The following is a 26490-nucleotide window of genomic DNA, read 5'->3' as shown; positions in this document are numbered from 1 at the left end:
GGTACGGTGCATAAATCCATCATTAGTCCTTAGTTTTTAGGTACGGTGCATAAATCCACCATATATCGCCGAGAATTTCAGAGCGGTTACTAGCGGTTTTCAATTGTTCAGGTTACCTGCTTCATACATCAGTGGTAATAAACCTGGAAAAAATCCAAACAAGTCTGTATCTTATCCGAAAGATATTTTGTGGTTTATGGACTTATCAGATCAGGAAAACAAAACATGATTATTTTTCCCATGAGAAACACAAAATTTCAGTGAAATCTGACATAAATTCTAAGATATCGCAATTACATATAACATATTATTATATTAGGTGTACAATTTTGCCTCCGCCGTTTTGCATTAGATGGCTGTAGCGGTAAGTGGTAGTCGAAATAGAAAAATGTAGATGACACACAATAAGCTTGGGTATTTGTAAACATAACGCCATCGAAATATTAGTCGATTTGTGTCTGCATCATAAAGTTATTCTCGATTAGACATGGCAGCCCACTAGCCAAATTTTTGTCATTTGCGAGAGGTTTTAATTTTCTTCTTTAATATGAAGAAATCTGCGACTGAGGCTCATCGAATACTCTCAAATACCTATGGTGACGCCGCTATTAGTGAATGAATTGAAGGCAATACTTGATCAAGACTCGTGTCAAACGCAACAAGAATTGGCAGGATCATTGGGAGTGACGCAACAAGTCATTTCAAAACGTCTGAAAGTCATGGGAATAATTCAGAAACAAGTAAATTGGGTGCCGTACGAGTAGGAGCCGAGAGAAGTTGAACGGCGTTTGTTTGCTTGTGAACAGCTGCTTGCAAGGCAAAGACGGAAGGGATTTCTGCATAGCATTGAGACTGGAGACGAAAAATGGGTTCATTACCATAATCCCAAGCGCAGAAAATCATGGGGATATCCCGGTCATGTTTCCACGTCGACGGCCAAACCGAAAATTCACGGTTCCAAGGTCATGCTCTGTATTTGGTGGGACCAGCTTGGCGACTGAAATAAACACAGGCGATCGTTATCGAACGCAATCAATGCGTTTGAGCCGAGCATTGGAAGACAAACGGCCGCAATACAACGAGAGACATGATAAAGTGATTTTACAGGATGACATGTTGCGAAAGTGGGCAAGACATATTTGAACACGTTGAAATAGGTCCTACCCCACCCGCCATATTCTCCAAACGTTGCTCCCTCGGACTATCACTTGTTTCGATCAATGTCATACGGCCTGGCTGACCAGCACTTCTGGTCTTATGAAGAAGTGAAAAATTGGATCGATTCATGAATCGCTTCAAAAGATGACCAGTTTTTTCAACGCGAGATTCATACGCTGCCCGAAAGTTGGGACGAAGTAGTGGCCAGAGCGATGAAAAATACTTTGAATCATAATTGTATAACCAGTTTTTTACCATAAAGCCTCAAATTTCGGAAAAAAAAAAACGTCGGAAGCAAAGTTGTATGTAAAAACAAATTCAACATTCAATTTCACATTTTCATGTATTTTTTCTTATTTTACAGGCTGTCCAGGATATACAATAGGTTAGGGCGACGAACATGTCGCACCACAGTGATGACAACATGCTCATAGCGACAAGCGATTCCTTCTGGGAGCCCAACAACTACAAGAAAACCACTAAACGCATAGAGGACGGACTGAAACTCACCGCTGACTTAATCAACCTGATACAGGAACGGGCCGAGCTGGAGAAGGCGTACGCGAAGAGCCTGAAAGCGTGGTCGAAAAAATGGAACGAGACGATAGAGAAGGGACCTGAGTACGGGACCACGGAGGCAGCTTGGAAGGGCGTCCTCGTCGAGGCGGACAGAAGGTGCGATCTTCACCTCAGGATAAAGGACAATTTGATAAACGACGTGGTGTCCAAGATAAAGAACTGGCAGAAGGACAATTATCACAAGGTAATTTTTGGGTTATACACTGCGCAAAAGAATTAACGCACAGCCTCTTCCAAATGGATATGCTCTCTCGCAAAATCCAAACGCGCCCTTCGATGGGCTGGGGTAAGAGCTGGGCCTCTTGCCGCGACACGAGGCCTTAAATCATATTCTCTGAGGCGATTTCTTATTGTCTGAGTGCTAATTTGCACCCCATGAGTTTTCTCAAGCTGATTTTGAAGGAGACGAGCTGTTGCAGACCGTTGTCTCAACGAAGAAACTCTCAAGTAATGTTCTTGAATGGCAGTTGTTACCCGTGGTCTACCCTGTCTTGGTCTTCGGACATTCATACCTGTGTCCCTGAATCGCTGCAACATTCTGGACACACTTGTATGGGGAACTCCAAACCTTTCTGCAATTCTTGTGGATGTCCACCCTTCTTCTCGCAAAACTACCGCTTGGGCACATTCCTCTTGGGTCAAATTGCGTGTTTCGCGTTGCATAGCGATCGAGTGTAAAAAATCAAACGAAAGAAAAACTATTGATCACTAGAATTGATCGAGAACAACTGATTTCAGAATGGAGCCAATACATCCAAAATCTCATCTTTTTTTATTCCTGCTGGGAAAAAACATCTGTATTGAGGAAAAACGTTGAAAGTGGATAACATATGCATGCATAATTCTGATAGAAATTATTATCATTGAAAACACCTTCAGTTGTAGAATAAATTTGCGATTTACATAATGTGCGTTAATTCTTTTGCGCAGTGCAGTTTCACAAGTGCGTGTTATCTAAATTTACGTTCACATTAGCGAAATTCCTCGCGAAAATCACTCGCGAGTCAATAGAGCGCAATTCTGCGCGAGTGGAGCGAGACGCCTTCTCCTTTACCGTACAAATAGGAGCGCTAAGTTGATTTCCTCTCACGCATTTTCTCTTTTATTTCGATTAAAAAACAATGAAATGGATTTTCAATCACATCATATCCGATATCTAGTGTTTGAAAGGAAAAAATTCAGTTACTAGTTTTTTCGAATAGGTTTTAAAACGTGTTGAAGGAATCTAGATTGTTAAATTTCGATTCGGGTTATATTTTATGTGTTTTTGTAGGACCCTCTGCATATTGAGCAGCTACCGAATCAAGATATCGGTCAGTAATGCTTTTGACACTGTCACGACTCAAGAGAGTTGAGCATTTAGGCGCCGTAATCGTAAAAATTATGTTTTCTATGCTCATCACATACGCAGACGTGAAAAACTCTCGGTGCGAAATCCAACAGAACGCGCGAAATTGAATATTCACGGAACGTATCACTTTTACTCTCGTGTGTGGAAAGAATAGGTCTTGAATATTTAGTAGTCATATACTCGATCCAACGGAAGTAGACGTTGATTTTTTTCAGATTCTTGTCTACTGCAGGAAACGTGAAAAATCGATCTGCATATAATGAGCGCATTTTGGTTTAACAGGCCAATTGAAAAGTCCCCAGTCTACCATAGTAAAACACATTTTTTTTGGCAGAATTCGATTTTATTATTCAACATAGTTGGCTTCGAGGGCGATACAGCGATTTTAGCGATCTTTCAACTTTTCGATATCAATTTTGTAGTACGATTTGTCTTTCGCTTCAAAATAGGCTTCAGTTTCGGCGATTACTTCTACATTGGCGCTGAATTTCTTTCCAGCGAGCATTCTTTTGAGGTCTGAGAACAGGAAAAAGTCGCTGGGGGCCAGATCTGACGAATGCGGTGGATACAGAAGCAATTCGAAGCTCAATTCATGCAATTTTGCCATTGTTTTCATTGATTTGTGACACGACGCATTGTTTTGATAAAATAGCAGTTTTTTCTTCAAATGGGGCCGTTTTTTAACGAGTTCATCCTTTATACGATTGGCTTAATATCTGCCCTGTATACATCTCAAATTTTTTTATGAACATTTATGAATTCAAATAAATCTTTTTAGTCGATGATGCAACTCAAGGAAAAGAAAGATATGGATGACGCATTTAAAAAGGCTCAAAAGCCATGGGTGAAACTGCTCCAAAAAGTAGACAAAGCGAAAAATGACTATCACACAGCATGCAAAACGGAAAAATCTGCAATAAATCAAGAAAGAAACGCATCTGGCGATAGTTCTTTATCTCAGGACCAGGTAAGGATAAACTATATATATTTATTTAGATCGCAAAATCAATTCATAAATTTTTCTCTTAAATTTACCTCTTACTCAAATGACAATGAAGAATGCAATGAACAATATCATAAGCTAGGAATCGAATCATTATGATTCACTCATTTCTTAATAATAGTATTCCAATATTTATATTTATTTTTTTTTTATTGTAGCGGACGTCAGCGGTGAGTTATTGGGTTATCCTAAGAGCTTCCAGCGTTGCAAATAGCTTTTGTTATCGCTTTTTTTTTGCTTAAACTTGAATTTATACGAGAGTTTATTCTTACCAGTGTGAAACAATTCCAATTGCAAACTTCCACTCAGCCTAGTATGATTCATTTGTTCATTGAATATGCAATTTCCATGCTCCCACTTGATTTTAATTATGCTGTGTATATAACGGATTTTCTAATAGGTATAATACCATTTACAAATTGAAAAAAAAATTGTTGCGTCAAAATTTAAACATTATTATACTTGATTTTCACAGGATTTTAGGAAAGTGGGTTATCCAAAACTAAATCCAACTAATGCCAACGTTTCACGGATATATTTCCACTTCTTCAGGGCTACAAGAGAGAAATTTACGAAGATTAAATAATGTACAATCATTTCTTCAGATAACATTAAATTACCAATTTCTTAAACTGATTGAAACAAATTCTAAACACACAGCTCGTTTCGTTCGATAGTTATCGTATTCACGCCAAGACAACCAGAAGGACTAACAGAAATATATACAATAAAAGGTGATAAAAATATATTGATCTAAATACATATTAAAATTCATAGATTCGATTTTTTTTTATTTATCTTATTATGGAATTGACTAAAACACTACCAATTAACTCGTAAAACCTTACCAAAGTTGAAACTTATGTTTTCCACATAAAAGATCTTAACATGAGCTTGTTGAGCAAATTGAAACAGAAATGAACAGCAATTAGGAGAATTTTGTCGTGATCTTCCATGAAATCTATCATCCTCTACAATACAAAATGTCACCATCAATGAGAGTGTCAAACTGATGTGTTTATTCTTAAACCTGTTCAACTACAGGTCGAATCTGCAATATGTTGTTAGAATGTAGGAATCCTGTGTGTTTAGAATTTGTTTCGAAGCAGTTTAAGAAATTGATAATTCAATGTTAACTGAAGAAATGATTGTACATTATTCAATCTTCGTAAATTTCTCTCTTGTAGCCCTGAAGAAGTGGAAACATATCCGCGAAACGTTGGCATTAGTTGGATTTAGTTTTGGATAACCCACTTTCCTAAAATCCTGTGAAAATCAAGTACAATATGACCTCACAAGGAAATGAATCTTCAGACCATATTTTAAACATTTATGTTTTGGGAATGTTTTAGTCTAGATATAAATTTCATAATTCTGTTTGAAGTTTATCTGAATATGAAGTACATTTTGTCTTGCTTTCTGATCCCATCTAAAAATTTGTTATAAAATCATTAAATTGGTATCCAATTATTCATGTGGTACCTCGTCTTGATACTCTTGTGTGAAACATGCTTTAGAATATTTTTTATTACGCTTTATACATTGCACCGAAACAACAGTTGAATTCAAATGAGAATTTTCGCCAGGTGAGGAAGCTTCAGGATAGGGTTCAGAGATCGAAGGAGGAAGTTCAAAAGTGCAAAGATAAATACGAGGCTGCCCTTACGGAAATCAACCAGTACAATCCGAAATATATGGAAGATATGACGGGAGAATTCGATAAATGCCAAGATATGGAAGCAGTCCGACTCAAATTCATAAAGGCTACCCTGTTCGACCTACACAAATACCTCAACATTTCACAGGATCCCACTTTGGGCCAGATATACGAAGAATTAAATCACACGATTCACAATGCAGACTACGAGAAAGACCTGAAATGGTGGTCGTTCAATCACGGTGTGAGCATGGCCATGAATTGGCCCCAGTTCGAGGTGATTATTTTCCTAATGATGTTTTTTTTGCACAAAGCATGTAGGTGTGATTTTAATTTTTTTCGTGTTTTGTTTGTTATGTTCTCTAGGAATACACTGAAGAATTTAGAGATATACACAAGGGAAAATCGAAGGATGCTCCTGCCGGAGGCATAATGTTGATTAATCAACGTCCTGTTGGAGAAGATGTGCATGTATGCTTCTGTTTATTTATTTCTTTAACTGATAATTATTTCGTTTGTTAACCTATAGATGTCCTCAAGTTTTTTTTGGCAAAATAATTTTTGCGCATTTAACCAATGTAGCCGACAATGTAAATACCACCATATCACTAAATCCTTGCACACCAAATCTAACGGGTGTTTTTTTTTCGAGGTATATAACTTTAAATTGGCATTACTGTTCAAGATGGCGACCGATTTAACAGCTGTCAAGTGATTTATTCTCAGTTTGGTTTGACAATTCATCATGAATAGACTCACACCTGAACAACGCTTGCAAATAGTGCAATTTTATTTCGAAATTAAGGGTTCTGTGCGGAATACGTATCGCGCACTACGTCCATTTTATTTTGTTTAGCGATGAAGCGCACTTCTGGTTGAATGGCTACGTCAACAAACAAAACTGCCGCATTTGGAGTGAAGCTAATCCTCAAGTGTATGTCGAAACACCGTTACATCCAGAAATACTGACTGTTCGGTGCGCTTTATGGGCTGGTGGAATCATTGGTCCGTACTTCTTCAAAAACGATGATGGCCAGAACGTTACAGTCAATGGTGATCAGTATAGAGTCATGATTACTAACTTTTTCATTCCTGAATTGAACAACCATGATGTCCAGGAGCTGTGGTTCCAACAAGACGGCGCAACATGTCACACAGCTCGTGCCACAATCGATTTATTGAAAGACACGTTTGGTGACCGCCTAATTTCACGTTTTGGACCTGTGAATTGGCCTCCAAGATCTTGTGAATTAACACCGCTAGACTACTTTCTGTGGGGCTATGTAAAGTCATTGGTCTATGCGGATAAGCCACAAACCCTTGACCATTTGGAAGACAACATTCGCCGTGTTATTGCAGATATACAGCCACAAATGTTGGAAAAAATCATCGAAAATTGGACGTCCAGATTGGACTACATCCGAGCCAGCCGTGACGGTCATATGCCAGAAATCATATTTAAAATGTAATGCCACAAGATTATCTTGCGGATAAATAAAATTCATGTCAATCGAATAATCCATCGTTGTTTTATTGCATATAAAGTTCTATAGCTCTGAAAAAACACCCTTTATAAAAATCGTGCCCACTGTTTCCTAGTCAATTAAGGCGTACCATACTTGAAACTCGTTCTATAGGTATAAAATGACGTCACATTTAATAAGATTTTGGTACCAACCAAAAACTTTTCTTGTTACCACTTGAAGCGTTCCTAAATCTGGGGATATTTGCTAACCCTGCTGCTACCATCAATTCAAATTAGAGGCTTTCATTTCATTCAATCTAAATTGGTTTGGTTTGTTAACTCGGAAATTTAGCAGTTTGCAATACCATACAAATTCCACAGTTTTTAGAAGTAAAATACAAAATTTAAATTGAAAACCAGTTGTTGTTCATTTTATGGTAAAATTCGGAAGAAAATCCAGTCTGGCAACTGTGCTAGCAAGAATTTTATCATTTTTAAAAAGAATATACCATACTAATTATTCTCTCGTATATTTTTAAGGAACTACCATCCAATAATAGGCCGAAACCTGCACCATCAAGCAGAACATCTGTGGCACCACCGCCGCAAAGTGTTGAAACTGAAGTCAGAAGGTCCGAACCACCGGTAGAAAGTCCAGCTAACCGAGCTTCCACAATAACAACGTGAGTTGATTTCTGTCTTTTTTCTCTGTTTCAAATTCTTTATTGAGTCGTGTTTCAAGCAGAAACGGAACAACTAGTAGTAGTAGTAAAGAAGTAAATCCGTTCGAAGAAGACGAATGGGATGAAAGTGATGCGTTAGTGGACAACGGTGAACCTGGGGTTCCGGTTAAGGCACTTTACGACTATGTAGGCGCAGAGAGTGATGAGCTTAGTTTCAAACAAGGTATGCATTTGAACAATAAAAAATTAATTTATCTAATTCTTTGGAGAATTTGATTCAGTGTCACTCAAATTTCATGGTTATATTTAATTATTATATGTTGGTACTTGGAACTCTCCTGTCACAGATTTATCTATCATCTGTCAAATTTCTAAGATGCATAGAAATCCTGGTGTGTCTACTGATACCTATAAAACTTTCAGATAAAACGGGAGATTTTTCAGATTTATACCTTCTTGATTTCAAAGGATCGCGTCTGTTTCAGATGGCGCATAAATCGTTTATATTTGACATTCTCTCGATTCTTGGCTCTCTCGTGACATTTGAGTATAGAACAGTAACAGTTTGTTGTTTTGCTTTATATTTATATTCATTGTTATTTTGTCATCTAGTTTATATTTCATTTTTATTATTGTATAGCGACGTCATTTTATGTATTTTTTATCTTTATTGCTACACCAATTGTATGATCCATGCCGTTGTTTATAAATTGGTTTTTGTTTTTAGCCCGATGAAGGAGCTAAATGCTCAGAAACGTTGCCATTGAATAAATTGTATACAACTGTTCCTTGTGACTGATATTCCTCACCATCGAATTAAATCTTCGGAACGATAATTTTATCTGAAAAAAAGAACAGTAATATTTTATATTCTATGCTCGTAACAATGTTCTATGCTCTGTCATTTTATTCCATTCATTTCATTACAAATTCGATAGGAACTGAATTGTAATTTATTGTGAAAGTTTGTAAAATCTAAAATCAGTGTTTCATTTTTAAACGGCGCCAGGCAGATAGCGGCAATTCGAAAATTTCTGATGAGCGCCACCCTACAGAACTCTGGTGAAGCAGAACACCAAAGCAATACGCTATATTAGTGTGACGTCACACACCGCCATTTTTGGTTCTCCTGTCAGTTTTCGGAATCCAAACAAATAAATTGTCATTCAAATTAGTACGGTGTAGTTGAAGGAATTGGCTTATTTTCATAAATAAGAGTATTTGAGGAACGATTTCAGTATTAATTGATAGACAGAAGGAACGAGTTAATACCAGTAAGTTTGAATCCTGTATCATTGCCCAGATTTTGTAAAAAGCCGTGTTTATTAGTTGAACTTCAAGTTCGAACTTACTGGCATTAATCTCGTTCCTTCTGTCTATCAATTAATAGTAAAATCGTTCCTTAAATAATCTTATTCATCAAAATAAGCCAGTTTATTCAACGACAACGTACTAATTTGAATGACAATTTGTTTGTTTGGATTCCAAACACTGACAGGAGAACTAAAATTGCGGTGTGTGACGGATATCTCAAAAAGTCTAAAACAAAATCGAATCAGTTTACACACCAGGGTTTCTATGCATCTTATGGTGGATTTATGCACCAGTCCTAAGAACTAAGACTAAACCTAAGAACTAAGAATTGAACGCTAACAAATCAATGAGGGCGTTTATGCACGTTTCCTAAGAACTAACACTAGCAGGCCAACTGTTAACTAAGAACTAAGGGCTCAGGTAAAATATAGAAGTGCACGTCCACCGCATAGAATTTCAATATTAACGAGTACCAGTTTCTATTATTTTATGTTCTTTATTCGTGTTTATCGATGAAAAGTATTAGGTGTATTTGAAAAAATTAAATTTAATTTTTTCACAATAAATATCAACGTCAAACATCAAAGTATAGAACAAATAGAAAGTAGTTCGAGCACGTGCGCATGCCTTAACTAAGAACTAACAAGAGAGTGCATAAACGCCACTGCATTCTTAGGTTTAGTTCTTAGTTCATAGTTCTTAGTCCTTAGTTCTTAGGTACGGTGCATAAATCCACCATTATACCTACTTGATTTCAAAGGATCGCGTCTGTTTCAGATGGCGCATACATCGTTTAAATTTGACATTTCTCTCGATTCTTGTGACATTTGAGTATACGCTCTATTAGTGATGACGTCACACACCGCCATTTTAGTTCTCCTGTCAGTGTTCGGAATCCAAACAAACAAATTGTCATTCAAATTAGTACGGTGTCGTTGCAGGAATTTGCTTATTTTCATAAATAAGAGTATTTGAGGAACGATTTCAGTATCAATTGGTAGACAGAAGGAACGAGGTTAATACCAGTAGGTTTGAATCCTGTATCATTCCCCAGATTTTGTATAAAGCCGTGTTTATTAGTTGAACTTCAAATTTGAACTTACTGGCATTAATCTCGTGCCTTCTGTCTATCAATTAATAATAGAAAAATCGTTCCTCAAATATTCTTTTTTATCAAAATAAGCCAATTTCTTCAACGACAACGTACCAGTTTGAATGACAATTTGTTTGTTTGGATTCCGAACACTGACAGGAGAACTAAAATGTCGGTGTGTGACGTCATCACTAATAGAGCAGGTGTATATCTCAAAAAGTCTGAAACAAAATCGAATCAGTACACACACCAGGGTTTCTATGCATCTTAGATTTATCTATTATCTGTCAAATTTTTGATACAGAAAACAGTTTTGCCAACCAACATTTTTCAATTCTAAAATCAATAAAATATATTAATGGAAATATTTCATCATTTTTAATAAAAGTCAGTGAATTAGAGAAAATAATGTACAATACTCATACAGAAGGATCATTTTTACTTTTTTCATTCATAAAATTGAATTTTGGGCTCGTGGAGGAATATCCATGCCTTCCGCAATTGTATCATAAACAACTACTGATATTTATAATGATGAATTGTGATTTTCAGGTGAAGTTTTTGAGAAACTTGAAGACGAGGACGAGCAAGGATGGTGTAAAGGTCGAAAAGATGGCAAAGTTGGTCTCTATCCGGCGAACTATGTAGAACCTGTATCGCAATAATTATTTGTGTCAAAATAAAAGCAGAAAATTGTTAATTTTTGAGAGATATTTATCTGAGCTCTTGCTCACCTCGATATAGATTTTGATGTTGTGTTATTTAATAAGAATGAGTGATGTCTTTTCAGACTTGTACAAATAGATTAAAAATGTATATAAAATAACATTTAGTAACCACAAGATTGATATACAAGGGACAATTTAATGTACTTGTGCAAGTAGATACATGTTATGAGAATTTGTTTTGGAAAATAACCACAAAATTGTATAGTATACATTTTGTATGTTGAAAATTATATGCATTTTATTTGGATTTGAAACGTTTTAAATGTTACAATTCTTCTTGTCCAAACTTTTAGTTTTAAAGAAAATATTTATTACTACTCATTATATTTGAATTATGTTTCTGACAAATGATAGATTTTCATATTAAAAAAACTCCTAGTGAGATATTGAATTCCTTTGGCTTAAGATTATTCAGGTGTTTCATTTTATTCCTCAACTTTTTGCGAGCTTCTTCCAACGGGTTTTCATTTTGATCATTTAAGATCTGTAATTTCCTAATTATGAGCCTAGAGTGGTCCCGAACTATTGGATTTGTCAGACTGACCACCTACAGAATAACTCTCAAAAAGAATAAGCTAACTCCTAAATTCTCTAATGGATAAAATGTGTTTAATAGTTTTGGAGTTCAAGGGGAAAAGATACAGGGCCGTCGATAGCCAAACTGATGTTCTAGGCTGAGGCACAATCAGCTGCCATAACAATCCCAATTTTTGTTCTCTTAAAATTACACAAAACCAATATATATCGCCAAAATTTCATGAAATGCATACTTATTGGATACTTCTTTAAAAAGATATAACAGCTCCAAGATTTTTGAGGAACATCTTATGGCGGGTAGGTTTTAGGATGAATATTGGAGTTGTCAAATCAGAAATTCTGTTCCAAAGAATTACGAAATATTTTATACACTTTTTGGGTGGATGCGCCTAAATATAGCGCATCCACCATAATATTTACTCCCAGGATTCAATTATAGTGACATCTAGTAAAGGTAGCTCCAACTGAACTTGGGTAATGACGTAAATGATGCAGGTTTCTACTCATGGCTGGCAGCGCCAAGAAGAAGTTCAGTAATTGGTGTATAGATGGCTTACAGGCAAATTTTTTAATTAAATTTTGGGAATTTTAAAGAAAAACTTACATAATTGATTTTAACATCAAAATATAATTTTGAGGTCAAGTGGACAGAAACATCAACATTCCGAATTTCTATTTTGAGGAATCTGTGATTGGTGTGATTAGTTATTTGTTATTGCGAAAATCTAATTCTCATCGGGTTAAAGCAATTTTTTCATTTTTCAAAACAGGAAATTCCCTACTGCCAACTGATTGCAGATTAGTATTCGGTGTGGTCAAATGCTGTTTTCATCAAATTTTATCCTTGAAATGTAGTCAAGTTCTTGGTTTTTTAAAAAAAAGATCGACCGATCATTCTCTTCCCAAGATCTGTCAAAGCATAGGAGGAAGTTTTGACTTCTGATAATTGAGCAAAGTACCTATAATATGAATTAAAAGCGTACAAAAGTTCCCAATACCTTGTCTGTGAAATCTCAATGTAAACGGTCATTTTCAACCGAAATAGACAAATTTCATTACACATATTCTGCATCATAAAATTTTGAATATAATATAGGTTTTAAAACGGATTTCGAATTGATGGGCCATGAAAGGGTCAGAAATGTTATAATAATGAGATATTAGTTGAAAAAAAAAAGTATAATCTCGATATCATTTTGTACATCAATCATCTTCTCAAGAATTAATTCAAATAACTCCTAGATTGAAGTAATTTCCTCTGGATTCCAATATCAGAATTGTCCTCAATAAATTATCTTCAACAAAAATGAAGTTTCAATATCTGTATTTAGTGGAGTAATCTTTTGGAGAAACCACTAAACCTCTTCCTTTTCTAGCGCCTCTATAAACAGTTTCTAAAATATCTATCATTTCTTGTTTATCTTCCAATGGCCAGTTTATTTTGTTGTTGTTACCAGTACCCAAATCAATCATTATATGTTTGTTTCTGAAGAAAAACATAATGGTGCAGGGATCGTAAAGTTCGTACCTGAAAAACATAAGATACACATATTATATAAACATGAATAGTGCTTGAAAGGGAGGTAATAATGGTTTATTATTTGCCATTTATTCAAGAGTAAAAGAGGTCATTAAATTAAAGAATTATTCATGTGGAAAGAGAAGACCTCTAAATAATTTTTGAATGAGAAATATATCAGATTAAAACTTACATTTTGTTGAAGTCTGGTACTTCTGTGATATCCACCAAATAAATAACGGCGAAATTCTTAACTTTGTCAGCTATACTATACAATACTTCATCCATTTTCATACATGATGGATCCCAATCGTGACCAAATCGAATAACCTAAGGAAAAAATAATTAAATGTAGGTAAGGTTCTGAGGACAGTAAGTCGTAAACAGACGAATCTAAAGTATAAGAATGTTAATTGTTATGTATTAGGATATAAAAACGATTTACCACAACTCTATCTTCTTCAGATAATATAGCCTGATCCACTTGCCAGCCGTTGTGTAAATGAGCTAACATATAAGACATTTTGAAGAGTTAGGGAATTTCCTGTTTTGAATAATGAAAAAATTGCTTTATCCCGATGAGAATAAGATTTTCGCAATAACAAATAATTAATCACACTAATGATAGATTCCTCAAAATAGAAATTCAGAATGTTGATGTTTCTGTCGACTTAACCTCAAAATTATATTTTGATGTCTATTTCTCATGGTTGCAAACTGTAGGAAAGAAAATATTTCAGTGATACCAATAGTATTGGATTTTTGAAATTTATTATTATATTCCTCATGAATATAAGAAAATTTCAAGTAAAAATAACTTCAATACCTCGAATAACTACAAAATTTTAATTTCATCAAGTTTTGCAATGTGGATACAATGAATATAGAATATTTTTACAAGTAGAAAAATATTTGATATTCCAAAATTTTGAAGCGATAATTTTTTAGTATCGATATAATTTTCTTCCATATATCGTAGGACAGTGACAAGAATGGCGGGAATATTTGAATATAAAAAAGAAAACCCATTGAAATTCAAGGTAGAGTTTATAATAATTGTTGGTGAAGTTTGGCTAGAACATAAAAAGTATTTTGAAGTTTTATTAATTAATGACATCTAATGGAGTCTCTGAAAAATCATTTCTATTTTCTCTATGATGAACCGTGGTAATTTGATAAAAAAAAATATTTTTCGATACTAGGCAACGAAGAATAAAATCCGCACATCGACTAATTTTATTTTGTTCCTAGAATTGTCTTTATTTAAAAAATGGAAAATGATAAAGATAAGGACAAAAAGAAAAGAAATAGGGACGTTAAAAGTAGGGGCTACTATTCGGAATTAGCGACAAATTTGAGGTACAAACAAGAAGTCGAAGAGGACTTGCCTCCAGGAGCCCCTAAAAGGACCAAATTCATATGGCAAGTGAAAACGGAGAAAGACGCACCCATCCTGCCGAAGCTAGTGAAGCCGATCAAACCTTTATTCTTGGCTCCGGCAGAAAGATGGATCACTTTTATTGAAGATAAACAGATCGTAAGTACGAGAACATAAATTTTGCACGCTTATCTTTATCATTTTCCATTGTTAAAAATATTTAAATTTTGTTTCCTAGGTAACATCTTGTGCTTTCTAGATTCTCGTTTTTTTTACTTTCTTTTTTTTTTATTGAAGCAAATTATTAGTAGTAATACCATTGCATACAGTATTGGCATATGTCTTGATATTGTAGATATCCAATGCCAGATAGTAAAGGGTGTTTTTTTAGAGCTATAGAACTTTAAATTGCGATAAAACAACGATGGATTATTCGATTGACATGAATTTTATTTATCCGCAAGATAATCTTGTGACATAACATTTTAAATATGATTTCTGGCATATGACCGCCACGGCTGGCGGCTGGAATGTAGTCCAATCTGGACGTCCAATTTTCGATCACTTTTTCCAACATTTGAGGCCGTATATCGTCAATAACACGGCGAATGTTGTCTTTCAAATGGTCAAGGGTTTGTGGCTTATCCGCATAGACCAATGACTTTACATAGCCCCACAGAAAGTAGTCTAGCTGTGTTGAATCACAAGATCTTGGAGGCCAATTCACAGGTTCAAAACGTGAAATTAGGCGGTCACCAAACGTGTCTTTCAATAAATCGATTGTGGCACGAGCTGTGTGACATGTTGCGCCGTCTTGTTGGAACCACAGCTCCTGGATATCATGGTTGTTCAATTCAGGAATGAAAAAGTTAGTAACCATTGACTGTAACGTTCTGGTCATCATCGTTTTTGAAGAAGTACGGACCAATGATTCCACCAGCCCATAAAGCGCACCAAGCAGTCAGTTTTTCTGGATGTAACGGTGTTTCGACATACACTTGAGGATTAGCTTCACTCCAAATGCGGCAGTTTTGTTTGTTGACGTAGCCATTTAACCAGAAGTGCGCTTCATCGCTAAACAAAATAAAATGGACGTAGTGCGCGATACGTATTCCGCACAGAACCATTATTTTCGAAATAAAATTGCACTATTTGCAAGCGTTGATCACGCGTGAGTCTATTCATGAGGAATTGCCAAACCAAACTGAGAATAAATCACTTGACAGCTGTTGAATCGGTAGCCATCTTGAACAGTAATGCCAACTTAAAGTTATATACCTCGAAAAAAAAACACCCGTTAGATGCGTTCATTTCAATATTCCTCTTTCCAAAATGGCTTTGAGAGAGGAGAGATACATGTAGGCATGTTCGAAGTGATTCAGTCTAGATGCAATCATGAGTGGAATTTTCTCAATTTTTTCAAGCTCTTCCTAAATTATCCAATCAGAAACTCTAGTCCAGTTAGGATTATCGATAATATAAACCTCATATAGTTGACGCATGCCTTAGGCTGTCAATTGATTGGAGTTTATAATTCAAAAAACCTCTTTTAACTTCCTATGAGTTGTCAGTAGTGATAGAAGACTCGAAACGGCTTTCAGATAAAAGCCTACCCTATAGAATTTTTCGATTCAGCTACCTCTATCATTACTACAGATGTTCTATCTGCCAGGCTGTGTCAACACACCCTTGTAACAGTCTTTACTTTTACAATTCTTATCCAATGCTGACGAAATTGGTACAAGTCTGTAATTTGGACGATAGATGCTGCCAATTCAGCTTTTCCAGAGAAGACTTTGAGGGTGGCAAATGTGAAATTCCAGGAGACAAATCTCTTGAATATTTTGTTCTTTTTCAGAGCTTTCCCGTAGACACCTTTAAGCCAAAAGTACAACTACAACATGAAGTATTAATAGGAGACTTGCCTAGGAATGTGGCCATTGAAAGGAAACGACGACAATATGCTGTAAAAAAAATTCAATCTAATTTGTATCCATTTAAACTGTCTGTTTGCTGTTTCTGTAGGCCCAAAATATTGCCGACATCTTGGCAGATCTGGAAGTATCACCAAAGAGTTTGATACCGGTTGACTCCTCTGTACCCTACACAGCAAACACGATGCAGGCAATGAACTTTTTACCTCTTGAACTATTCGACAATGAGAAATATGAATCGAGGTAAGTCGAAGTAAAAAACTCACAACAGATTCAACATTTCGCAAGTAAATACACTGCGCAAAAAAATTAACGCACATTATGAAAATCTCAATTTTAATGAAAGTTAACTCTACATTGACTTTATAACTACTTTTTATGTTCTCTCGGGAAGGTTTTGAACGAAACAAGACACATTAAATGGAAGAAAAATTCAGGATTTCACCGAATCTTGTGTGAAAGAAAATAAATAAACAATTTTCAAAATACTGGAATGCTGATAAGTGATTTAATACTTGGTATTTCCACCCCTTGCGTTAATTACAGCTCGGCAACGACGGTTCATACTCAAAATGAGTGATCTTAAAATGTTCTGATCTAATCCTTCCCAGATTTCTCCGAGTTGGATTCCTAATTCATTAAGAGTAGCTGGATGATTTTCTGAAATTCTCAGCCTTCTATTGAGGTTGTCCCAAACCTGCTCAATCGGATTGAGATCTGGACTTCTTGCTGGCCATTCCATTCGAGAGACTTCAACCTCTTCAAGGTACTCCTGAACGATGCGCGCACGATGGGGTCTGGCATTATCGTCCATAAAAATGAAATTTTCACCAATGAATGGGGCAAATGGCACTACATGCTCTTCAAGAATGTTCCTTATATACCTATCAGCATTCATAGCTCCATTATCAACGACCACTAGGTCTGTGCGAGCAGTCAAAGATATTCCACCCCATACCATAATCGATCCTCCCCCGAAACCAGTAGTATTCAGGAAATTGCACTGAGCATATCTTTCATGTGGACGTCTGTATACAAGGGAACGTCGATCACAATGATAGAGGCAGAATCTAGACTCATCTGTGAAGAGAACTCTTTCCCAATCAGCCTCTTCCCAATGGATATGCTCTCTCGCAAAATCCAAACGCGCCATTCGATGGTCTGGGGTAAGAGCTGGGCCTCTTGCCGCGACACGATGCCTTAAATCATATTTTCCGAGGCGATTTCTTATTGTTTGAGTGCAAATTTGCACCCCATGAGTTTGCTCAAGCTGATTTTGAAGGAGGCGAGCGGTTGCAAACCGTTGTCTCAACGAAGAAACTCTCAAGTAACGTTCTTGAATGGCAGTTGTTACCCGTGGTCTACCCTGTCCTGATCTTCGGTCATTCATACCTGCCTCCCTGAATCGCTGCAACATTCTGGACACACTTGTATGGGAAACTCCAAACCTTTCTGCAATTCTTGTGTATGTCCACCCTTCTTCTCGCAAAACTACCGCTTGGGCACATTCCTCTTGGGTCAAATTGCGTGTTTCGCGTTGCATAGCAATCGAGTGTAGAATCAAACGAAAGAAAAACTATTGATCACTAGAATTGATCGAGAACAACCGATTTCAGAATGGAGCCAATACATTCAAAATCTGATAATCTCATCTTTTTTTATTCCTGCTGGGAAAAAACATCTGTATTGAAGAAAAACGTTGAAAGTGGATAACATATGCATGCATAATTCTGATAAAAATAATTATCATTGAGAACACCTTCAGTTGTAGAATAAATTTGAGATTTCCATAATGTGCGTTAATTTTTTTGCGCAGTGTATTAAAGAACAACTTCAAGCTTCATCTTGAAAAACATACTTCATAAGATACTCAAAATTCTTATTTGCTCTTTTTCCTTCCAAGAACTCCAGAATCTTGGCTGGACCACGGGGTAGTTGAAGGCGTCCGCCATCCCATACCGGGTAAGGCATTCCTGAAGATCTTCGACCCCTTGGACCTATCCAAGGAACCAGTCTATGGCTGGATAAACGTAGCAGTCACCGACTATCTACCAGACCAACAGTTGTGGTCCATTCTTACCTTAGACGGCTCTCAGAGAACCTTCGATTTGCCAAGACTCTACATCATGTTCAGCGCGGAGAATCCGATGATTTTCGGGGAGAGGATCAAGGCGGCTGTGGACCTGAGAAATCAGGTTGAGGACACGATAAGGTGAGTGTAGAAACAAATTTACTATTATATTGTTGGTACGTTATCAAGTTTAGGAAAGGGAGATAATATTGAATGCTTCCTAGCTAAGGTCAAAAAAGTTATTGACGAGCTAAATGGAAAGTCCATTGATGAAGTAATTGCACAAGTACAGCTTAAACTTGCTAGTGTCCCTTCTGGTGGTGCTGCAGCCCCAGCTGCTGAAGAAAAGAAAGAAGAGAAAAAGAAGGAAGAACCTGCAGAATCAGAGTGCGATGATGACATGGGCTTTGGTCTCTTCGACTAAGCTTAAGAACATAACAACTTTCAAAAGAATATCATCATCAAATGGTACAATCAGATGGTTTTAGAATCACGATAGGGTCTGGAAGCAAATTCTCACTATCGTTAGGCCGTTGTCCAAGTGTCTTTCAAGCAGAAATACTTGCAACCGAAAGATATGTGGAAACGAAGTTTGTAAGAAACTATCAGAAATGTGATATAGAGATAAATTCTGGTAGTCAGGCTGCAATCACAGCATTGAGCTCTTACATACCAGCGACTCTAAGATGGTAACAAGGTCTGTTTAGTCTGAGTTCCTGGTCACTCGGTAATTGAAAAAAACCAACCAACCAAGGCACAAATAACTCCTGTCATTGGCCCAGAACTTCTCTGTGGAATAGCTAAATTCAAGAAAGAATTTCAGGAGAAGGAAAAAAGGATTCATTCCAAAAAAGTTCTTTGTAACTTTTATATTTATAGATCTAAAAAGTATCTTGATCTTATTAAAAATATATGCTACATCTCCTCATTGGATTCCTTGCAAGGTCTTTACAATGGGATGGGTTTTCCAATAGGATTGAGTCGATTAACTGAATAATGTAGTCCATTCTTAAATTTCTCTCTGTATTCAATTTAATAAAATAATGTAACAATTTATAAAAGTAGCTGTAGTTTTTTAAACAATGTTTTGTTTATGTAATGCAGATATGAGTTCTATTTGGACTGTATGCTTCTGACTGGCACATTGGAATTGGATGAGAAAAATGTTCTCAAAATGAGAACATTAGCAACAAGGAACCAAACGAAGAATATAGATCAGGAGCTCCTCCAAAAAGTAAGTTTTAATGATAACAGAAAAGCGATCTTAGTTAAATGAGAAAATTAGACCAACATAAATCTCAGTTGAGAGTTAATCACGGACAAATGTGTAAGAGTTCGCTCTTTTTGGAGCTCATCAGTACCACACATCCCAAAAGGACAAGCAAATGGGAAAACAGAATTTGATAATTACGTTATTATTATTGTTGTTCCAATTAAATGAACTCTGTTTGCATTTGGTTACCATCATCATTTGGGTTGCGAGGTAGGTACTGATGAGCTCAAAAAGAGCGAAACCTGTCTACTGCTACTCTCCTTCGATGACAGCACGTTTCCCTGTTATCAAGACTCAACTTCTACCAGTATGATTTCTTTTTACGTATATGAATATTTTATGAGATGTCAATGAACCTTCAATTCCTTATTTTAGCTGGAAAATGAGGTGAATTTAGGCTACAAGAGAACACATGGAGAAATGCAGTTCTTGCAGAGTATCAAAAACACCCAAGCCGATACCATATCGATGGTTCCTCAAAAGATGGTTGAATCGGCACCGGTTAAAAGAGGTAAACCTACTAACTGAAGCTTGATCGTCTATTTTCGATGTCATAGAATCGATTCGACTTTCCGATAAAAAGTTTCAGTTTTTTATTGATTTCATGGAAAAAATTTGTTTGAAAAAATAAAAAAATTTTTTTTAGAGATATTATTTTCATTTCCTGCATCACCGGAAGTACTTAGGTCTCAAAATATTCTAGCTCGGTAGAGATTATCCAGAAATATCAAAATCCCAAGTTTCAGAATTCAAATAGGCCTATAAAATTCTCCAGAAGTCTAATAGGCGCTGGAACTTGGGACACCCTGTATACCAAGTATATATTTTCTTGAATTTAACGCTTTTTCTTTCAATAGAAAAGGTGATTACCGGCGTCCTCGACTTCCAAAAGAAACGGGAATACTTCAAATGGATGAACATTTTCGTCATCCCAGAAACATACATTGCAATGGAATACGTGGTGAAAGAGTGCATGAAGGTGACGACAATGTCTCTTTTCACGGCCAGTTTTGGAGCGAAATACGTATCATTGGAAGAATTTGACTCTATACAGGCCCTCATAACAAGCAACGTGAGTTTCTGTCCTTTCTTATGCATACTCAGTGATAAATTTGGCATAGATATTCAGATTTAAAGTTTTCATAATGTGATATGCAAATTTTGAACTCAAATCTACAGTTTTTGGAACAGTTTCCGCTTCTTATAATTAATGTATACTTATTTACCCAATATGTATCGGAGATTAGTAAAGATTTGATAAACTGGTATAAACATCACAAAAAAGTAGGACTACAAGAAACACCCTGTATCACATATTTTTTTCTTAAAATTATCCAAGGAATCTCCTGTTTTCCTTTGTACCTCTAATTCAAGAGAGAATAATCACTTTAATCTCATTTATTTAGTTCTCACGTCTGTCGATCATCTTTTTTGTATTTTTTTTTAAGATTTCGCTTCTCCTTTTCCAGCTCATCAAACACTTGAGAGGACCCTGGTTGGACGCCATAGTATTCAATATTCGTGCTTGTCTCAGAGATGTTGGCAAGGGCTGGTTTGATATGCAAGAGAAGAAGTTTGAAATATATGAAATAGCGAAAATGACAAGATTCATGGAGCTGGTGAAACATCGAATGCAAGTGAGTTGGATCAACAACATTTCCCAAACAAATTCCGTTGATATTGTGCTAAATTTCCAGTATACACTGAGACTTCTCGTTTTGAATTCCATCAATATTTGGATAAACATGTTGGAGTCACCTTGTCAGCCTTGTATGGATATAACTGAAGATTACGAATGGGGAGACGATCTTATAGCCAGCCGCTTCAAACCACCTGCAGCACCATTGTTTTTGCTCATTCTCAGACTGGAAGCCGACGGCCCTCATTTTTCTACCGATCCCGATCAATTTGAGGTAAGCTGACTATATCGAATCAAAATGCAATGAAATTTGATATGAAAACATTTCCTAAAAAAAAACGGAAAACATATATCATGTTGAAATGTTCAAAAATAGCTTTTGGAAGTTCGATTTACAATTTTTAAGAGAACTTTTCAAGCTACGAATGTTTTAAATTTTTTATTGACTCAGGAAATTTCAATTTAACTAAATGATTGCCTTTTATTGAGTAATCAACATCCAAATTAAATATACCAGCGTTTACTTCTATGAGGGTAGATATTTTTCATTCTATACAAATTATTCATTAAAAAATTTGAATTAGATTTGAAATTCTATGGAAGTGTATTCAGATTGACTAGATTCATAATTTCAATTATAAATGATAGGTTAAAACTTTCAACTAAGACAAATATTCGGATTTAAACTAGCAAACAATGTAAGAATTCTCAACAAGACATGTTTGGTTTAAATACTTGGAATCTAACACATCTATAAATCAAATAATTTGACAACTTTGTGTCTAATCCTTCACAATAATATATCTGTATGATATATTCAGTTTATTTTTGTCTTGGAATATATTCCAATTCTAAAAATGACAAATTTAATAATCAACCAAAAGAAAAATTCAAAATTACTAAAATTGTACAAATTGAGTAAACGGTTAATAAATTGAACAACTAAATTAACATAAAGACAGACGTACGTTTCGGAATTTTTGTATTTAATAATACAATTTTTCCTCATCAGTGCCTTATAGTTCAACGGAATTATTAAATTTACAAACTTACCACGTGTATATCTACCTCAACAAAATTGCAAGTAAGAAACTACAAACTAACTAAACGTATCAGTTGCTCTGGTGAGGATTCACAGAACAAGCCATTACCTAAGGTAGTCATAGATTTCTTCATTGTTCTTCTTTTGAAATACGTATACAAGTCGACATTTACAATTGAATAAACAATTTCAGAAATTTTAAATTTATCAATTGGTTGATACTGACTCTCTAATCAATAAATGATTACATCAAATTATAAAAGTTTAATGAGTCTTCTTGATTTATATTAAATATCCTTCATCAAGAAGACTCATTAAACTTTTATAATTTTATAATCTAACACATCTAATGTTGAAATTATTGATGGAAAAATCATAGAGCAAGGTTTCCAAATAGGAAACAAAAAATATGTTGGGATACTGCATAGAACATTGGAAATTAATTGAATAGGAGCTTCAGTAGTAAGAAGTTCAAAGAGCACGAGCATTCATGCAAAATTTGTATATGAAAAGTTCACAGATTGGAATGAAAAGCATATAAAATTAAAGAGCAAAAATCAGCAGAATTTTCCTGAATAACAACAACTCTGAACAGTATCAGCCAAGAGAAAATTTTGATAAAAACTTAAATTTGAGAGAAACGTCAAAAATTCATAGCCATTCAGATGATTCCAGAAAAACAAATTTCACTTGTGAGAGTGCCATGAAAACAGTAGTGAGTTGTTGAAAAATATTGCAGTCGACATTCTGTCCGTAAAATTCATAAAATATCAATATTGAGTGCTAAAAAAACAAAACTGCAAAGCTTACCTGTTGAATTCGAACAATTTCAAGTGATTCTGAACCAACACACGGGTTTGTAATTCACAAAATAAATCCAACTATGTATTCTCAAACAAGTTCCTCAAGTAAACAGTTCGTTCAAGATGAGAAGAAAGGAAAGATTCCAGTAAATCACAGTTTTTGGTTTAACAGGAGGGTGTGGATGGAAAAACATAAACAAACATAAGTTAGAGCAGGTTAAGCGGTTGAGGTTAGTTTCAGATAGTAATCATAGATAAGAGTGTTCTGTTTATTTTGAATTATTTGATGATTGAATAAGACAGAATTGGAAAATTTCAAGCATTTTAGCCGTGTTCTTGTCGATTTTTCACTTAACGTTTCGCTTACTACTGTGGTAAACATTTTCAGATGGTTCTAGTTCGTAGGTTGTAACTCATCGCCCTACTATAATAAAAATCTTTATAAAATGAATTCAAACTACAAATCCATATTTGATTGAATTATTACGAACATTTTTTTTTTCAGAAAATATTACTGAAGCTCTACGACAACGGTGTCAAGCAAACTCACTTCATAAAGCAGGTTCACCCATACCTTCTGCCCAATTTGAGGTTTCCCGAGGATCTTTGCTTGTCTTCGGTTGGCCTGTTATCAGAAGAAGTATCTTCTATTCGGGATCGTTTTGTTTTAGCCTATAGGAAGGCGTTGATCCCATTGAAAGCCTATGCCAAGAAATATTTCGCCTATCTGGATCTTTTCAACAGAGATATTAATGCTTACATTGCGTGAGTCTATTGTTAATTCGAGTTTATCAGTAATTAAGATGTAATTGTCTTCCCAACTCTAGGAATTACAAGGCAGCCAATCACACGGCTTCCGAATACAAAGAGGAAATATCCCACCATTTCAGACAGAAGAACAACCTTGAAGCCACTTTACCAGGCACGATAGCCATAGGACCGTTCATGGTTGGAGTGGAAACCTTGAAGAATTTCCTTCTGAACAAGCGCCAAGATATTATAAACAAACTGTTGGATACTTTTGCGGTTAGGATGAAGAATCTCATTGAAGAGGTAATAGTTTTCTGCCGTTATTCATTTCCAGTTTGAAATTAACGTCATTGTTTCAATCCAAGTCGATAGACAGCTATAAAACTATACAGATAAAACTGAGTGAAAAGCCGGACTCTATTGAAGCCATCTTCGATATGAGGGATTGGATGGAGACTGTTCCTATGACTGTTAAATCTTTGGAGGAAGTCACGAAACGTTATGTTTTGGTCAGTTTCCTTTCCCTTTTTTTGTAATCTTTTGTATTCTTTCTGTCTTTGAATAGTATTTCTGTTGTGAGACTAACAGGTGAGCTTCTTAGAAGTGAGCCTCTGTCTCTTTACTTCAGTTTATTTGTAAAATTTATTTGAAGTGTTCATTTTGTTTTTAAAGTCAAATAAACTTTATTATTATTATTATTATTTCACTTCTGGTATCAATGAGTTTGATGTGTTGAATATTTTGCCAGGAATATGATGTACTGGAATATTTCTGGTACGCTCTACCCCAAGAGGATTTCGAAAATAAATGGGAGTCTATAGGGTGGCCCTACAAGATCACGAAAATTCTCGAAGAGACCGATAACTTCCTGAAAGAAGAGGAGGAGAAATATTTAAAGATTCAAGTTGCGGACGAGTTTGCCTTGCAGGAGAAGATCGAAGGTCTTACCGTTCAAGTGGTACAGCTGCAGACATTGAGGGACTTCTCCAGAGTGAGTTTCAGACAATTTTACTCACAGATTTTCCTTGGTCTTCCTCATAGCCTCACTCAGAGGCAGTAGAGTTCGAAAGAATGCTGTCTCTCTCACGTTATGTATTATTATTATTATTTGAACTGGGGTCGTTTTGGTTCGGTAAGCCTTCCGGGAACTGCGACCATGCAGATCCTTTGTTCACTTCCCTACTCATTCATAGAAACCCAGGGAGGTCGTCAACGACGTTAATAAAATTGACAACCTCCTAAGGGGCCTTGGCCGTTACCTCTCTGGTATCCAGGACCGGCTTACCCATGTCAATGGTTCTTAGGCCAGCCAGCTCCGGACACTTGCATATCAAGTGTTCGGCTGTTTCTGCTTCGGATCCACAGAGCCTGCAAATCTCGTCTGCTGACTTTCCCATACGGTACAAATGATGTTTGTACCGACAGTGTCCTGTCAGCAGTCCCACCATCACCCGAAGCTCGGCTCGCGATAGCTTTAGGAGCTTTTTGGCGTAGGTAGGTGAAATCTTCACGAATTTCTTTGCCTGAACAAGTCTAGGAGTGTTAGTCCAGTGAATTGTCCTGCTGTTCAACTCCCATAGCTAGACCGCAGCTTTTTATTGGTCTTTTCCTATCCCACAGAAATGCTCAGGTCCAGCAGGTGTTAACCTTGATGAACTTTTTGCAAGTTCATCCGCTCTTTCATTTCCTTCAACCCCACAGTGCCCTGGTACCCATAGTAGAGTCACCTTATTTCCTCTGGCCAGTTGCTTTATGGTTTTACCGCACTCCCAAGTCAGCAGATACCCCTGACAACACGATTCGAGGGATCTCAGCGTGGTTTGGCTGTCCGTGGTGATGTAGATATGCGCCCCCTTGAGGTTCATTTTGAGACACTCCTGGGCGCATACATAAACAGCCATTATCTCGGTCTGTAGAATCGAGGGCTCACTTCCCAGGGCTCTAGAGATCCTCAGTTTAGGTCCATATATCCCAATGCCGGTGCCATACTCTGTTTTTGATCCATCTGTGAACCATATGGATGACCTTTTGTCCAGACGATTTACGAGACTTATTGCACTAGGACGGTCATTTATAACCGTTTCAAAGGGCTCACGTTATGTAAGCGTGTAAATAAAATGTATTTCGATGTTCCAGATTCACGAAATAGCAGTCGATATGAGAAGAGTTTGGAAAACGATGAAGGAAGCTCAAGAGACAGGTTTGCTGCTGAATTCGAGACAGAAGCTCTTCAATCAACCCATCGTTCCATTTGAAGACTTGAACAAACTAGTCAAGGAGTTTGAACCCTACAAGAGCTTATGGGTCACAGCATCAGGTAATTATATTCTTCTTCTTCTTTTTCTTCTTCCACTCACGTGAGGACTAAGGTCCTGTGTTTGCATCAATGATTTTTCAGGCGCAGTTGGAATGATAAAGACCAGTTTTCATACCATCTTATAGGTGGTCTAGGAGTATTGGGCCTTTTTTCCTTTGCTACCTTAGCCAACCTGTCATCTGGCATTCTATCTACA

At 36.2% G+C, this 26490-nt stretch overlaps 3 protein-coding genes across 9 annotated transcripts in view; 2 read left to right on the top strand and 1 right to left on the bottom strand.

Moving 5' to 3' along the window:
- Positions 1 to 11441, top strand: part of LOC123684284 (protein kinase C and casein kinase substrate in neurons protein 1) — a 38005-nt gene extending 26564 nt beyond the window's left edge. For 3 of the 7 annotated variants that reach the window (XM_045623471.1, XM_045623472.1, XM_045623473.1), the window contains exons 2-9: positions 1523 to 1921; positions 3867 to 4055; positions 4250 to 4261; positions 5678 to 6025; positions 6115 to 6219; positions 7754 to 7896; positions 7959 to 8119; positions 10856 to 11441. In XM_045623471.1, the coding sequence (XP_045479427.1) occupies positions 1559 to 1921; positions 3867 to 4055; positions 4250 to 4261; positions 5678 to 6025; positions 6115 to 6219; positions 7754 to 7896; positions 7959 to 8119; positions 10856 to 10968 (1434 nt within the window). In that variant the 5' untranslated portion in view covers positions 1523 to 1558 and the 3' untranslated portion in view covers positions 10969 to 11441. The remainder of the gene's footprint in view (positions 1 to 1522; positions 1922 to 3866; positions 4056 to 4249; positions 4262 to 5677; positions 6026 to 6114; positions 6220 to 7753; positions 7897 to 7958; positions 8120 to 10855) is intronic. The other 4 variants (XM_045623475.1, XM_045623476.1, XM_045623477.1 and 1 more) reach the window with 3 other exon arrangements.
- A 1291-nt stretch (positions 11442 to 12732) lies between these two features.
- On the bottom strand, positions 12733 to 13781 carry LOC123685505 (thioredoxin-like protein 4A). Its single transcript, XM_045625228.1, has 3 exons — positions 13533 to 13781; positions 13281 to 13417; positions 12733 to 13096 (listed from the first exon to the last, which is right to left on the bottom strand). The coding sequence occupies exons 1-3, from the start codon at positions 13608 to 13610 to the stop codon at positions 12883 to 12885; spliced, it is 429 nt and encodes a 142-aa protein (XP_045481184.1). The 5' UTR covers positions 13611 to 13781; the 3' UTR covers positions 12733 to 12882.
- Positions 13782 to 14293: 512 nt separating this feature from the next.
- Positions 14294 to 26490, top strand: part of LOC123685502 (dynein axonemal heavy chain 1-like) — an 88972-nt gene continuing 76775 nt past the window's right edge. The window contains exons 1-14 of the mRNA XM_045625225.1: positions 14294 to 14624; positions 16324 to 16431; positions 16491 to 16642; positions 18303 to 18611; positions 19575 to 19704; positions 20119 to 20254; positions 20601 to 20815; positions 21213 to 21380; positions 21441 to 21656; positions 23733 to 23992; positions 24055 to 24280; positions 24343 to 24486; positions 24726 to 24968; positions 26114 to 26294. Of these exons, the coding sequence (XP_045481181.1) occupies positions 14358 to 14624; positions 16324 to 16431; positions 16491 to 16642; positions 18303 to 18611; positions 19575 to 19704; positions 20119 to 20254; positions 20601 to 20815; positions 21213 to 21380; positions 21441 to 21656; positions 23733 to 23992; positions 24055 to 24280; positions 24343 to 24486; positions 24726 to 24968; positions 26114 to 26294 (2755 nt within the window). The 5' untranslated portion in view covers positions 14294 to 14357. The remainder of the gene's footprint in view (positions 14625 to 16323; positions 16432 to 16490; positions 16643 to 18302; positions 18612 to 19574; positions 19705 to 20118; positions 20255 to 20600; positions 20816 to 21212; positions 21381 to 21440; positions 21657 to 23732; positions 23993 to 24054; positions 24281 to 24342; positions 24487 to 24725; positions 24969 to 26113; positions 26295 to 26490) is intronic.

This window comes from Harmonia axyridis, chromosome 7, assembly GCF_914767665.1.
Source record: "Harmonia axyridis chromosome 7, icHarAxyr1.1, whole genome shotgun sequence".
NCBI lineage: Eukaryota > Metazoa > Arthropoda > Insecta > Coleoptera > Coccinellidae > Harmonia > Harmonia axyridis.
Note: the sequence above shows the minus strand (reverse complement) of the source record. Positions and strands in the feature narration are given on the sequence as shown.